The sequence below is a fragment of the Panulirus ornatus genome, chromosome 28 (assembly GCF_036320965.1).
Source record: "Panulirus ornatus isolate Po-2019 chromosome 28, ASM3632096v1, whole genome shotgun sequence".
Lineage (NCBI taxonomy): Eukaryota > Metazoa > Arthropoda > Malacostraca > Decapoda > Palinuridae > Panulirus > Panulirus ornatus.
The window spans coordinates 20,399,606-20,416,134 of record NC_092251.1 but is presented as its reverse complement, the minus strand read 5'-3'; the positions used below and the strand labels follow the sequence as shown (position 1 = coordinate 20,416,134).

General features: G+C 46.8%; 2 protein-coding genes across 2 annotated transcripts in view; one reads left to right on the top strand and one right to left on the bottom strand.

The window, feature by feature from the left end:
• The first annotated feature begins 5,159 nt into the window (after positions 1-5,159).
• MnM (myomesin and myosin binding protein) overlaps positions 5,160-16,529 on the top strand; it is a 100,814-nt gene continuing 89,444 nt past the window's right edge. Inside the window, 1 exon segment of the mRNA XM_071678861.1 lies at positions 5,160-6,812. Coding sequence (XP_071534962.1) covers positions 5,297-6,812 — 1,516 coding nt within the window. The 5' untranslated portion in view covers positions 5,160-5,296.
• On the bottom strand, positions 12,384-15,109 carry LOC139757735 (uncharacterized). The gene is made up of 2 exons (XM_071678487.1): positions 14,223-15,109; positions 12,384-12,699 (listed from the first exon to the last, which is right to left on the bottom strand). The coding sequence occupies exons 1-2, from the start codon at positions 14,586-14,588 to the stop codon at positions 12,685-12,687; spliced, it is 381 nt and encodes a 126-aa protein (XP_071534588.1). The 5' UTR covers positions 14,589-15,109; the 3' UTR covers positions 12,384-12,684.

The window sequence follows — 16,529 nt, the reverse complement described above, 5'->3', positions numbered from 1 at the left end:
TGACCCAAGCCTTCTTATCTCCTCTAAACCTGCCTCTGTTTGTTTACGCAACTCGTGTAACTCAGGGTCTGTTTCAGGGTTTCGTAACCTCCTGCGTGAGTTACGTCTGGTATCTGAACGTTACGTCATTGATGGTGGATGCTTGCAGTGTACAGATCTTCGCCAAATGTACGGTCATGACTCCGGTGTCGTGAGAGATGTTTTCGTTGTAGAGGAAGCAAGACAACGCCAGCCAGTCATGGGCGAGGCAGCCTCTCGTCTCACACAGGGACACCAGCACTCATAATCTCACAGTTATTGTGGAATACATCCATTAATGACAAGCTATGTCCACACCATCTGAAGGGCCGAGTTGGCTCGTTTTTCTCTAGTTCAGGAGCGTTGGTGGCAACTGTGTTGGATGAGGGACACAGGTAGCGACTGTGCTGGATGAGGAACACAGGTAGCGACTGTGCTGGATGAGGAACACAGGTAGCGACTGTGCTGGATGAGGAACACAGGTAGCGACTGTGCTGGATGAGGGCCATTGGTAGCGAGTGTGTTGGATGAGGAACATGGTTATTGAATGAGGAATATAGATAATTATTCACATTTTCTGAGCATAGAGAGGTCACATTCCTGACATCTATCTGTGTCTCATTGTATCAAGACTGATAGATAGTTTGATGTTGGTTGACGAGGTGGTCAGGTTGTCACCAGCTGTGGTCACTGGTGTAGGTGACATGATGCTGTTCAGTGTGTGACGTGTCGTCGTTTATCATCTATCGTGAGGTGGACTAAAGTCACAATAGATGTTTTGTTTTCATTTGGCTTTCTATGCACAGTAGATACTATGAACAGAGGTCACTCGACACCTGATCTCTCTTAACGAACGACTATTGGGTCCCTCCGTGGTGTAGCGGTTAGCGTTCCTGACCGTGACGCATTCACGGGCCACCCAGGGTCGAGCCCGCATAAGTTCTGGTTGCGGCAGTCGGTCCACAGTCAACCCAGCTGTTCATCCACCCTTAAGGGTTGGGTCGATGAAATAGGCACCTGGTTCAGGCTAGGGAATATATATATATATATATATATATATATATATATATATATATATATATATATATATATATATATATATATATATATATATATATTTTTTTTTTTTTTTTTTTTTTTTTTGCTTTGTCGTTGTCTCCCGCGTTTGCGAGGTAGCGCAAGGAAAGAGACGAAAGAAATGGCCCAACCCAACCCCATACACATGTATATACATACACGTCCACACACGCAAGTATACATACCTGCACAGCTTTCCATGGTTTACCCCAGACGCTTCACATGCCCTGATTCAATCCACTGACAGCACGTCAACCCCGGTATACCACATCGATCCAGTTCACTCTATTCCTTGCCCTCCTTTCACCCTCCTGCATGTTCAGGCCCCGATCACACAAAATCTTTTTCACTCCATCTTTCCACCTCCAATTTGGTCTTCCACTTCTCCTCGTTCCCTCCACCTTCGACACATATATCCTCTTGGTCAATCTTTCCTCACTCATTCTCTCCATGTGCCCAAACCATTTCAAAACACCCTCTTCTGCTCTCTCAACCACGCTCTTTTTATTTCCACACATCTCTCTTACCCTTACGTTACTTACTCGATCAAACCACCTCACACCACACATTGTCCTCAAACATCTCATTTCCAGCACATCCATCCTCCTGCGCACAACTCTATCCATAGCCCACGCCTCGCAACCATACAACATTGTTGGAACCACTATTCCTTCAAACATACCCATTTTTGCTTTCCGAGATAATGTTCTCGACTTCCACACATTCTTCAAGGCTCCCAGGATTTTCGCCCCCTCCCCCACCCTATGATCCACTTTCGCTTCCATGGTTCCATCCGCTGCCAGATCCACTCCCAGATATCTAAAACACTTTACTTCCTCCAGTTTTTCTCCATTCAAACTTACCTCCCAATTGACTTGACCCTCAACCCTACTGTACCTAATAACCTTGCTCTTATTCACATTTACTCTTACCTTTCTTCTTTCACACACTTTACCAAACTCAGTCACCAGCCTCTGCAGTTTCTCACATGAATCAGCCACCAGCGCTGTATCATCAGCGAACAACAACTGACTCACTTCCCAAGCTCTCTCATCCCCAACAGACTTCATACTTGCCCCTCTTTCCAAAACTCTTGCATTCACCTCCCTAACAACCCCATCCATAAACAAATTAAACTACCATGGAGACATCACACACCCCTGCCGCAAACCTACATTCACTGAGAACCAATCATTTTCCTCTCTTCCTACATGTACACATGCCTTACATCCTCGATAAAAACTTTTCACTGCTTCTAACAACTTGCCTCCCACACCATATATTCTTAATACCTTCCACAGAGCATCTCTATCAACTCTATCATATGCCCTCTCCAGATCCATAAATGCTACATACAAATCCATTTGCTTTTCTAAGTATTTCTCACATACATTCTTCAAAGCAAACACCTGATCCACACATCCTCTACCATTTCTGAAACCACACTGCTATATATATATATATATATATATATATATATATATATATATATATATATATATGTGATGGATTGCGCAAAAGATGCTTGTGGCATGAGAAGAGTGGGAGGTGGGTTGATTAGAAAGGGTAGTGAGTGGTGGGATGAAGAAGTAAGAGTATTAGTGAAAGAGAAGAGAGAGGCACTTGGACGATTTTTGCAGGGAAAAAATGCAATTGAGTGGGAGATGTATAAAAGAAAGAGACAGGAGGTCAAGAGAAAGGTGCAAGAGGTGAAAAAAAGGGCAAATGAGAGTTGGGGTGAGAGAGTATCATTAAATTTTAGGGAAAATAAAAAGATGTTCTGGAAGGAGGTAAATAAAGTGCGTAAGACAAGGGAGCAAATGGGAACTTCAGTGAAGGGCGCAAATGGGGAGGTGATAACAAGTAGTGGTGATGTGAGAAGGAGATGGAGTGAGTATTTTGAAGGTTTGTTGAATGTGTTTGATGATAGAGTGGCAGATATAGGGTGTTTTGGTCGAGGTGGTGTGCAAAGTGAGAGGGTTAGGGAAAATGATTTGGTAAACAGAGAAGAGGTAGTGAAAGCTTTGCGGAAGATGAAAGCCGGCAAGGCAGCAGGTTTGGATGGTATTGCAGTGGAATTTATTAAAAAAGGGGGTGACTGTATTGTTGACTGGTTGGTAAGGTTATTTAATGTATGTATGACTCATGGTGAGGTGCCTGAGGATTGGCGGAATGCGTGCATAGTGCCATTGTACAAAGGCAAAGGGGATAAGAGTGAGTGCTCAAATTACAGAGGTATAAGTTTGTTGAGTATTCCTGGTAAATTATATGGGAGGGTATTGATTGAGAGGGTGAAGGCATGTACAGAGCATAAGATTGAGGAAGAGCAGTGTGGTTTCAGAAGTGGTAGAGGATGTGTGGATCAGGTGTTTGCTTTGAAGAATGTATGTGAGAAATACTTAGAAAAGCAAATGGATTTGTATGTAGCATTTATGGATCTGGAGAAGGCATATGATAGAGTTGATAGAGATGCTCTGTGGAAGGTATTAAGAATATATGGTGTGGGAGGAAAGTTGTTAGAAGCAGTGAAAAGTTTTTATCGAGGATGTAAGGCATGTGTGCGTGTAGGAAGAGAGGAAAGTGATTGGTTCTCAGTGAATGTAGGTTTGCGGCAGGGGTGTGTGATGTCTCCATGGTTGTTTAATTTGTTTATGGATGGGGTTGTTAGGGAGGTAAATGCAAGAGTTTTGGAAAGAGGGGCAAGTATGAAGTCTGTTGGGGATGAGAGAGCTTGGGAAGTGAGTCAGTTGTTGTTCGCTGATGATACAGCGCTGGTGGCTGATTCATGTGAGAAACTGCAGAAGCTGGTGACTGAGTTTGGAAAAGTGTGTGGAAGAAGAAAGTTAAGAGTAAATGTGAATAAGAGCAAGGTTATTAGGTACAGTAGGGTTGAGGGTCAAGTCAATTGGGAGGTGAGTTTGAATGTAGAAAAACTGGAGGAAGTGAAGTGTTTTAGATATCTGGGAGTGGATCTGGCAGCGGATGGAACCATGGAATCGGAAGTGGATCATAGGGTGGGGGAGGGGGCGAAAATCCTGGGGGCCTTGAAGAATGTGTGGAAGTCGAGAACATTATCTCGGAAAGCAAAAATGAGTATGTTTGAAGGAATAGTGGTTCCAACAATGTTGTATGGTTGCGAGGCGTGGGCTATGGATAGAGTTGTGCGCAGGAGGATGGATGTGCTGGAAATGAGATGTCTGAGGACAATGTGTGGTGTGAGGTGGTTTGATCGAGTGAGTAACGTAAGGGTAAGAGAGATGTGTGGAAATAAAAAGAGCGTGGTTGAGAGAGCAGAAGAGGGTGTTTTGAAGTGGTTTGGGCACATGGAGAGGATGAGTGAGGAAAGATTGACCAAGAGGATATATGTGTCGGAGGTGGAGGGAACAAGGAGAAGAGGGAGACCAAATTGGAGGTGGAAAGATGGAGTGAAAAAGATTTTGTGTGATTGGGGCCTGAACATGCAGGAGGGTGAAAGGAGGGCAAGGAATAGAGTGAATTGGATCGATGTGGTATACCGGGGTTGACGTGCTGTCAGTGGATTGAAGCAAGGCATGTGAAGCGTCTGGGGTAAACCATGGAAAGCTGTGTAGGTATGTATATTTGCGTGTGTGGACGTATGTATATACATGTGTATGGGGGGGGGGGGGGTTGGGCCATTTCTTTCGTCTGTTTCCTTGCGCTACCTCGCAAACGCGGGAGACAGCGACAAAGTATAATAAATATAAATATAAATATATATATGTATATAGCGGTAATGAGATGGCCTTGATTAGGGCCTCAGTTGCCCATGCCGTCTCAACTAAAAGAAACTGATGCCAGTACAGGTATGTCAACTCTGCAGTGACTCTCATCCTGCAGTGATATGTGACTGTGATTCCCACGTCGAGTGGACCGCGTCGGTACGTCACCCATCTGGCCAGGGTGGAGGTCGCAGGAACAGGCGACGGCTTTACGTCTGGCTTGGCAAGGGCGGTGTGCCGGATGGTTGCGCCCCGCCCCCACGTGCCCCACCACACACCCCCGTCCCCCAGGTGAGCCGCCTGGCACTGCCACCTGAGCTAGCGCCCTCCTCCCGGCTCAGTCTGGTTCCCCCTCGTGAGCGTGGCGCCGGCAGCAGCTGCAAGAGTGCCGGGAGCTGGGCAGTGATGCAGTGATTGTGAGGGTGTGCGTGTGATGGTGCAGTGATCGCCAGCGAGCAGTCATGGGCAACAAGCCGGGCCATGAACTCTCGCCCGAGGAGAAGTTAAAGCTGAAGGAGGAGAAAGAACGCGAGAAAAAGTTTCTCAAGGAGAGAAAGGAACGCAAAAAACGCGAAAAGAAAGAGGAGAAGAAACGCAAAAAGGACAAGAAAAGGCAGAAGGATGACAACACTCTACCGGTGGAGGGCGAGGAGGACGAGGACACGGAGAGTGTGGGAGGCAGCTCTGCCTGGTCGGAGAAGAGCGTCGGGTCAGCCTCTGGGTCGTGGTACCACTCCGCCTCTGAACCTTCTTCCAAGAGGTCTTCCATCTACCTCCCGGCTTCAGCAGGTCCTGGCTACTACCAGCATGAGTGTTGGTATCCAGGCTACGAGGACACTGCCTCAGAGAAGTCGAAGTCGCTCTCCAGATCCTCCAGCGTGAAGGACACTCTGAACGTACGCGCTGGATCGCTGGAACGGTATCCTCTGGGCGTCCCCAAGGCTGACCCAATAGAGCCTCTGCACAAAGCTGGGTCCTTAGACCTGTCGTCTGTCGCAGCCAAGTACGACAATGACCAGGAGCAGACAACTGCCGACGCAGAAGTCGCCGTCACGATTACGTCTCGACGCGAGACCAGCAATCGCAGATCTCGAGATCGCTTAGAACGCACTTCCATAGACAGAGCATCTCCCTTAGAAAAGTCTCCCTTGACCGAACATATCTCCGTGGACTGGGCGTCTCCCTACAAAAAGGCTCCCTTGACCGAGAATGTCTACACAGGTCGGGCATCTCCCTACAGAAAGTCTCCCTTGACCGAACATGTCTCCTTGGACCGAACGTCTCCCTTCATGAAGGCTCCATTGGGTGAAAATGCCTCCCTTGACCGAACATCTCCCTACAGAAAACCTCCCTCGACCGAAAATATCAACGCAGGTCGGGCATCTCCCTACAACAAGGTTCCTCTGACCGAGCCTGTGTCTGTACACCAGACAACTCCCTTTATGACGGTTCCTGCGAGCGAACATATCTCCCTGGGCCGGACATCTCCCTTAAGAGTGGGTCACTTGACCGAAAATACGTCTAGACAGCAGACATCATCATTCAAAGAGAGTCCCTTAACTGAACCTCTGTCCATACACCAGGCATCTCCCTTAAATAAGATCCCGTTAACTGAACCACTCTCAACAGAATGGAAATCTCCCTTCAAAAAGGTGCCCGCGACCGACCATACACCCTTACCAGAGGGAGGACGAATGGAATCCTCAGTGGACCATTCAGTGGATGACGGTCTCCTCCGGGGAGAGAAGAGGAAGACATACCTCGAGGACCGTGACTCGTTTTCAGTACCTGAAGTTGGTTTTGGTTCGGATACGAAGCGACCGTCGCTGGACCATGGCTCGGACCGCGTCTCGCTCACCGGCTCTGTCTACTACTCCGCCGATGAGGGAAGCTCTATCGCCGGTTCCATCTACTACAGCGCCACCTCCGGCTCGGAGGTGGAGGACCACGGAGACGACTATGAACTACTTGGGAAAGGTACAGTTGTCTCCCCTCATCAACGTTTCATTTAGTATTGTCAAAGACCCATTTCTTCACCCCTTGTTCTGAAGATTAGAGAACAGTTCGGGAATTATCAGTTGTATTTTCCATACTGTTTCCGGACTTTATAGGCTTCTTTCGTGTAGTGGTCAGCGTTCCTGACCGTGACGCATTCACGGACCGCCCAGGGTCGAGCATGGCATAGGTTCCAATCCTGGTTGCTGCAGTCGGTCCACAGTCAACTCAGCTGTTAATCCACCCCTAGGGGTTGGTCGATGAAAAGGTTACCCGAGTTAGGGTAGGATGTGCATATGTAATATATATATATATATATATATATATATATATATATATATATATATATATATATATATATATATATATATTGGAAAGGATCACAGTTTTGCTCGTGATCAAGATATTCCTATGAGTCCACGGGGAAAATGAAACACGATGAGTTCCCAAGTGCAATTTCGTGTAATAATCACATCATCAGGGAGACACAAGAGAGAAATGTAACAGTCAGTTGATATACAACGAAGAGACGTAGTTAGGACGTCATTTGGTAAACAAGTGACTACCCAAATGAGGTCGAGTACGTACAAGTCTGGCAACAAGCGTATCATAGACTTATTATGTGGACAGGAAGGGAAAATGTCTATAAAATTCATCAACAGTAAAGCTATCCAATTTGTATAGACCTTCAATAATACTGATATTACATTTCTTTGTGCATTTAGTAATGGAAGACCCAGTGGTATTTCTCGTGATTACAGGAGTTGGAGTAAATAACTGAGATGACATTACTCCAGTCAGTGCTATGATCATAATTCTTAACATGACTAAACAAGGCATTTGATCCTTGTCCTGTTCTTATATATATCTATGTTGCTTAAGCCTAACAGAAAGGTCCTTACCAGTCTGCCGAACATAAAACTTATCGCAATTTTTACGTGGTACTCTATAAGAATGGTAGCCTGAAGCAGAATTTGAATAGCTGGATCGTGCAAGAAGCAAGCGGATTCGAACCAGCGAGCTCAAAAAGAGGATACCACACAGGAATAGTTTATAGTATTGATTTACGATGAGATTTGCGAGCCAGTGAGGACCATGGACAAGGGTAGCATCACCACCATGTCATCCGGGGGAGTACCTGGCCAGCCCCTCCTGTTTGGCTCCCTCCCATGTGGCACGACAGTAGGCGTCTGTTGATGGAGGAGGTGTCACGCTGAGAAATGCCTCGCGTGCGTTGACACACGTCAGAAGGGGAGGACGTCCAGGAAAAGCAGTGAGGTTAGAAGATAGACCCGAGGAGAGCTTCCCATGTGGCGCTGGGGACTACAGAGGAGAACAGAAGCTATCAAGAGCATTTCATAATATTGACATGTCCTCTGTTAGTACTGAGAAGAGAACGGCTGGATGGGGCACAGAGGAGTGGGGCATAGAGGAGCGGGGCGTGGGGCTGGGCCGGGCGGGGCGGGGCGGGGCGTGACAGGGCGGGCTTCATCAACCTAGGTACTTCTGTCACTTCCTTCACTCGTTCCTCTCTCTCTCTCTCTCTCTCTCTCTCTCTCTCTCTCTCTCTCTCTCTCTCTCTCTATATATATATATATATATATATATATATATATATATATATATATATATTGGAAAGGATCACAATTTTGCCCGTGATCAAGTATATTCCTATGAGTCCACGGAGAAAATGAAACACGATAAGTTCCCAAGTGCACTTTCGTGAAATAATCACATCATCAGGGGAGACACAGGAGAGAAATATAAGTAAGCTGATAAACAACGAAGAGACGTTGCTAGGACGCCATTTGGTAAACACGTGTTACAATCTAGATGCGAAATATGGAGGCACAAATATAGAAAAACTTACAATTGAGAAAACACAGAAGAACATTAGAAGAGGTTAGGGATATAGAAAGTCCATCACTAAATACACTAAGATGGGCCAAGCGAGACCGTTATTGTCCGGATGTGGCGTTGTGGTCAGGTTGGGCTCGTCTGATTCTCACTGACCCTCGTAACCCAGGACTGGGTTGGTCAGTGTCGTGTTCCTCCTGTCCAGAAATGGCGGACTCGGTAGCTTGTAGCGGGTTAATGACGTGTCCCATCTGTCTTTAAACGGCATTAGGTTTACGTCCTATTGGCGGGTTATCAAAGAGCTGTATGGCGGTGGTCATGTTTGTCTGGATGTTGATGACAGGTACTTTCTCTCTAATGTGAATGGCTTCTAATATCTGTAGTCTTTGATCACTGCAACTAGTAATGCTTTTCTTCATGATGTAGTTCGATCCTCCCTCCTTGTAAGTGGAACAAGAGGCGGCAGCTCATGGGGCAGGTTTTATGTCCAGTGAAACTTATGTAGTGGGGCTGACAGTCCCCAATATTGCATCGGTGCTCATATACCACATCGGTACGACTCAGAATTCCAGAGCGACCTACCATCTTGTTGTCCATGACGAGCGAACATGTTTTCGGATTGTTGTAGCCTATTATCACACTGGTATCCTTGTCTTCATCAATCGCTTTGCAGTTTCTGGCCACAGTATCTCGCACGACCTTCTCGTCCTTTCGATATGTTGTCGTACATATGTTCCTGTAGTAAACTTAATCATGCAACTCCTGATGTTAGTGTCGTTACGATTCTGATACTGCGATTACTGTTGTTCAGCTTGTACTTGAGGTGCTGGTGCTGTAGTTTACTGCTGTCGCTTCTGCTGTTGCATATGGTCGAAGATGTGCTACAACTTGTCGCATCTGTGCTACATCTGTCGCATGTGGTCGTAGCTGTGCTACATCTGTCGCATGTGGTCGTAGCTGTGCTACATCTGTCGCATCTGGTCGTAGCTGTTCTACATCTGTCGCATCTGGTCGTAGCTGTGCTACATCTGTCGCATCTGGTCGTAGCTGTGCTACATCTGCCGCATCTGGTCGTAGCTGTATTACATCTGTCGCATTTGGTCGTAGCTGTGCTACATCTGCCGCATCTGGTCGTAGCTGTGCTACATCTGTCGCATTTGGTCGTAGCTGTGCTACATCTGTCGCATCTGGTCGTAGCTGTGCTACATCTGTCGCATCTGGTCGTATCTGTGCTACATCTGTCGCATCTGGTCGTAGCTGTGCTACATCTGCTGCATCTGGTCGTAGCTGTGCTACATCTGTCGCAGCTGGTCGTAGCTGTGCCACATCTGCCGCATCTGGTCGTAGCTGTGCTACATCTCTCGCATCTGGTCGTAGCTGTGCTACATCTGTCGCATATGGTCGTAGCTGTGCTACATCTGCCGCATCTGGTCGTACCTGTATTACATCTGTCGCATCTGGTCGTAGCAGTGCTACATCTGCCGCATCTGGTCGTAGCTGTGCTACATCTGCCGCATCTGGTCGTAGCTGTGCTACATCTGCCGCATCTGGTCGTAGCTGTGCTACATCTGTCGCATGTGGTCGTAGCAGTGCTACATCTGCCGCATCTGGTCGTAGCTGTGCTACATCTGTCGCAGCTGGTCGTAGCAGTGCTACATCTGCCGCATCTGGTCGAAGCTGTGCTACATCTGTCGCATCTGGTCGTAGCAGTGCTACATCTGTCGCATCTGGTCGTAGCTGTGCTACATCTGCCGCATCTGGTCGTAGCTGTGCTACATCTGTCGCATCTGGTCGTAGCAGTGCTACATCTGTCGCATCTGGTCGTAGCTGTTCTACATCTGCCGCATCTGGTCTTAGCTGTACTACATCTGTCGCATCTGGTCGTAACTGTGCTACATCTACCGCATCTGGTCGTAACTGTGCTACATCTACCGCATCTGGTCGTAGCAGTGCCACATCTACCGCATCTGGTCGTAACTGTGCTACATCTACCGCATCTGGTCGTAGCTGTGCTACATCTGTCGCATCTGGTCGTAGCTGTGCTACATCTGTCGCATCTGGTCGTAGCTGTGCTACATCTACCGCATCTGGTCGTAGCAGTGCCACATCTACCGCATCTGGTCGTAGCTGTGCTACATCTGTCGCATCTGGTCGTAGCTGTGCTACATCTGTCGCATCTGGTCGTAGCTATACTACATCTGTCGCATCTGGTCGTAGCTGTGCTACATCTGTCGCATGTGGTCGTAGCAGTGCTACATCTGCCGCATCTGGTCGTAGCTGTGCTACATCTGTCGCAGCTGGTCGTAGCAGTGCTACATCTGCCGCATCTGGTCGTAGCTGTGCTACATCTGTCGCATCTGGTCGTAGCAGTGCTACATCTGTCGCATCTGGTCGTAGCTGTTCTACATCTGCCGCATCTGGTCTTAGCTGTACTACATCTGTCGCATCTGGTCGTAACTGTGCTACATCTACCGCATCTGGTCGTAACTGTGCTACATCTACCGCATCTGGTCGTAGCAGTGCCACATCTACCGCATCTGGTCGTAACTGTGCTACATCTACCGCATCTGGTCGTAGCTGTGCTACATCTGTCGCATCTGGTCGTAGCTGTGCTACATCTGTCGCATCTGGTCGTAGCTGTGCTACATCTACCGCATCTGGTCGTAGCAGTGCCACATCTACCGCATCTGGTCGTAGCTGTGCTACATCTGTCGCATCTGGTCGTAGCTGTGCTACATCTGTCGCATCTGGTCGTAGCTATAGTACATCTGTCGCATCTGGTCGTAGCTGTGCTACATCTACCGCATCTGGTCGTAGCAGTGCCACATCTACCGCATCTGGTCATAGCTGTGCTACATCTGTCGCATCTGGTCGTAGCTGTGCTACATCTGTCGCATCTGGTCGTAACTGTGCTACATCTACCGCATCTGGTCGTAACTGTGCTACATCTGTCGCATCTGGTCGTAGCAGTGCCACATCTGCCGCATCTGATCGTAGCTGTGCTACATCTGTCGCATCTGGTCGTAGCTATACTACATCTACCGCATCTGGTCGTAGCTGTGCTACATCTACCGCATCTGGTCGTAGCTGTGCTACATCTGTCGCATCTGGTCGTACCTGTGCTACATCTACCGCATCTGGTCGTAGCTGTGCTACATCTGCCGCACCTGGTCGCAGCTGTGCTACAATTGCTGCACTTGGATGCTGTTATTTGGCTACTGCCACATCTTTTTTTTGGGGGGTGTAGGGGTTCTGAAGGAACAACAGCAGAACTTGAACGAGAAATCTGCAACGTGTGGTGGGAGGTAAATGTAAGGTTTTTCAGAGCTTGGATGAAATCAGATCTGGCAACAGGTGTTTGTGTTTAGAGTTGCAGGGTTTGAATTGTCAGACAGAGAAGACGAGACAGGTCACGGGTACATGGAAGAGGAACGTGCAAGACTTGTAAAGAGAAGATATACAGACAAGAATTGTGTGGGTAAGAGCACTTGTGGAACCTGTAACTTGTGGTGGGAGGAGGACAACAAGCTTGTAGGGCTTGTAGCCAGCTGCTGAGGCAGTAACAGGCAACAAATGTGCGTAGGAGTAACACCTGCGGCACCTGTTGTGTGTCTTTGATCGGCCGCTGGAGATCAAAACGCTCCTCGCTGGTACATCTGATCTGCCTTGTGGTAATGTTATGTTAATAAAAACTAATCAGTTCCAGTCATTTATTCTCGTACGTAATACTTATAGTCGATACACAGACTCACATACATAAGGAGACTAATAAATAGCAAGTGATCTTGCCGAAGACTCGGAGCAAACATCTGTCAGGTTAGGTTAGGTTAGGTTAGGTTAGGTTAGAAGACGAGGTTGATAACTCCCATACAACGCCTTCATGGGATGACCTGGGCAGCTGAGGAGTTACACACACACAGTCACCGCGAAGTTCGGCTGGCTGCACCAGGTAGCTCAAGCAGTGTCCCGCTTCCCTCACACCTGAGGATCCTTGCTCTCACGCCTCCATATCCTGCAACATAACGGATGAAAGGAATTATCCTCATTTCTGCAACATATTTTCGTATGACCTGGATAAAAATTCGAACATATGTAGTTTACATAGTCCCGTGACTGGATATGTAGTTTACATTGTCCCGTGACTGGATATGAGGGTTCCTGTGTCGAACATATGTAGTTTACATTGTCCCGTGACTGGATATGAGGGTTCCTGTGTCGAGCACCTGCATCTCTAGTGTAACTCAACACTGAGGAGTTCAGGAATCTCATTACTTACCTGTAAAGTGACTCGTGTTTTGTTTATAGAGTTGATCGTGCACACAGGGAAGGAAGGGGTGAACCAGGTGTGGGGCAGGTGTTCAAAAGAATTAATCTTATCAGAGGTAGGGACACGTCCTCATGAGCCAGATTCCTCACAAGAGAATATACCTACAGAATACTGAGTGATCGCACATGATATACCAGTCTTGCTCTCATTCATCTCCGCCGTCTCCCGCGTTAACGAGGTAGCGCCAGAAACACACGAAGAAAAGGTTTCACTAGCTCGCATTCGTTCTTTGTTATTTGTAATGCAATATATATATATATATATATATATATACATATATATATATATATATATATATATATATATATATATATATATATATATTGGAAAGGATCACAATTTTGCGCGTGAGCAAGTATATTCCTATGAGCCCACGGGGAAAATGAAACACGATAAGTTCCCAAGTGCACTTTCAATCATACATCCTAATTTAATGAGTAATTGACCACCAGGTTCACAAGGCAAACCACACGAAGCTAACTATTGAGGTTTTCTCTACCATACTTTGTGATCACTTAACCATTATTTCCCATAATTACTACGTCATCATGAATGATACGGGAGAAGCGTTATAACACTAGTTTACGATCTACCTAATACGTGTGATTTGATGACTATTAACGGCCAGGTTATCATGATGAGACTGACGATAGCCCGTTCGTTGAGTTCTGTATCTTATATCTTCCTAATTCGTGAGTGTATGATAGCAAGGGATAAGCATTATTTTCACTGAATAACATTCGTCTGATATCGTCCTAATTCGTGAATGTATGATTGCAAGGGATAAGCATTATCTTCACTGAATAACATTCGTCTGATATCGTCCTAATTCGTGAATGTATGATAGCAAGGGATAAGCATTATCTTTACTGAATAACATTTATCCTAAATCGCGAATATAATTCAAGCATTCTTCTGCAAGTTCCTTGAAAGAAATCTGTTTGTTTTGTCTTGTGAGGCGAATTGTTCTAGTTGTCTTCTTTTGTTAATGATACCCAGTACCGATAAGATAGATAGATAGATAGATTGATAGATAGATAGATAGATAGAGAGAGAGAGAGAGAGAGAGAGAGAGAGAGAGAGAGAGAGAGAGAGAGAGAGAGAGAGAGAGAGAGAGAGAGAGGAGTGATGCAATAATACAGTAGGACCCATCGAGATCGCGGAACATGTGCGTCACTGTACACAATATCTTGACAATAGTCATATACCTCATCATCGTCATCATCGTCGTCATCGTCGTCTTCGTCGTTCGGCACGTCGTCCTCGTGGTCATCGTCGTGGTGCTTCTCTCTAACGGCCTCGTTATCGATGTGCAGCAGGTTGTCACGTGCGCCTCGTTTAACTTGGTCGTTGTTGGGGAGCGCTGGCACCCTCCTGTTCGACTCGTGTTGGCTAGCGTTGCCTCCTGCGGTAGGGTTAGGAACCAGGCGGCGCGGGTGGTTTCCCTGAGGGAGGCTCTGGTCGGTCAGGATCATGAGGCGGAAGATGACCAGGATCGTCGCTACCATCAGGAAGGGCATGAGTCGAAGCGTTGTTGACGGGACGCTGCTCGCGTGCAGGCTGATCCCTTTCATGACGGTGGCTACGAGGAAGCGAACGGCTGTAGAAGAGCGCCTACGTGTCTGTTGACAGCGGGTGAACGCTGCGTCTCAGGCACGGGAGAAATGTGGATAACTGAGTCCCGTGTGAATTTTAAACGCCCTTTTCAAAAACTTGTCACACGATCCTTTAAAATAACATTCAGTTGTTTTTTTTTTCTCTCTTACGTTTGGAGCGTATCAATGTGCGTGTGTGTTTGTGAGACACGCGTCACATGAGTCGTACTCACTTCACTATGCGTAACTACGCCGTCCTCAGAGTAGCGAGTGTCAGACGCTCCAGAGCCCACAGCTTGTGAGCCACATGTCCCTACCTTGAAACACGTCGTCCACCTTAATGTTGTTCACCTGTACGTCGATCGTCCACTGGCTCGCATCTCAGACACCGAACGTCCTTCCATCAATCACTGTAAGTGGTATGTCGCCGGGTATGAAGTGAGGGAGGCGGCAGCCGCTGCTACACTGCTAGCAAGGATGGAGCGGTAGAGCGGTGCCGGGCCACAGGTGTTTCACTATTGTTACTTACGTCCTGTATATTGCAGCGCCACACACACACCTGCACCTCCGCCCTGCCACATGACTGTTACCAAAGCATTTTCCGAATTCCTAATATACGCCGGTATATCATCACTTGTCATTATGATGTTTCTCCTTTATCATTAATGATTAGGTAAGTCATAAGGACAGGATGGGTTAGTGATCACGAAGTATGTTTAGAAATAATTCGATATTTAGCTGAGGGTGGTTGGCATCGCCTGACTTACCACGTGCACACTGGCATCACGTATCACCCGCGCTGTTCCCATGGTACCAGCCTGATGTGCCTCTCTACTGAAGCGTTCAACAGTTCTCCAAGCGTCGACCAACCCAAGCCGTGCACCAGTCCTCTCCGTCAGCGTGGCCAGCATTTTATCGAAGCACTGACACCCCGACAGCAGTGGAACTTCGGGTCGTATCAACAGTGTCGTGTGGTCATTAGTGAGGCTGGAGTGTGAGCGGATGGCGGTGGTGGCTTGTAACGTAGGTCTGCGGGAGGAAGTGAGGTGTGCTGTGGCGAGGACGAGAGAAAGGGAGACTATACAAAGGCAAGTACATGTGGGAGCCACATACCAGAAGACGACGAGGTTACGTGTTGGAGGATTCCTGTTCTGTGTAGTCGGTAACAGGGCAACAATACTGCTCCCCACCCACCTCGCCCTACGGCTCATCAGCCAGTAAACAATACAGAGAGAGAGGACAATGACACAAATCCTCATGAATGGAATACACATTATCATCTCATTTTATGAGGAGGAAGTATCTGTCTTTCTGTCTGTTAAGAAAGCTGAAATATTGAACGTCCACATTATCATTATCCAGGAAGTGTATTCGCCGATGATAAACATCATTGGTCATTATCCATCTATGATCTAAGCGCTCTGGTAGGCGTTAACCCTGATGATATTTGGTGATAAAGTGATTCATGCCATTCCTCTATAACTCTGTTGATGAAAAAACATGTTCATGGTTAGATTACATCTATTTCCTCGAATCATACTGTCATAACTGGCCATTGTTATCTTTAATAACTATGTCGAAATTATTAAGCATTTTGGGAACAATCACATCTCGGGGTACGCTGTTTTTAGATATGTAATATCAGATTTCCGAGTCATTCCTCATACGATTCATTTGCAGGCGACGGAAGTACTGTCTTCCTCTTAACCAAATCTGTTGATCTTCTCTCTATACGTATTTCTATCATCCTTCATCATTGATAAACTGATGACTAGAAATGAGGATCGTTTTTTACATGTCTCTCGTGTTACACACATCTTTAGCAGCGAAAACTGACATTGTTTCCTCTATGATACACGTGCAGACAAACATTGTGTTGAGTATCTTAGATCATTGCTGATCCCAAGTTCTTTTCTTCTA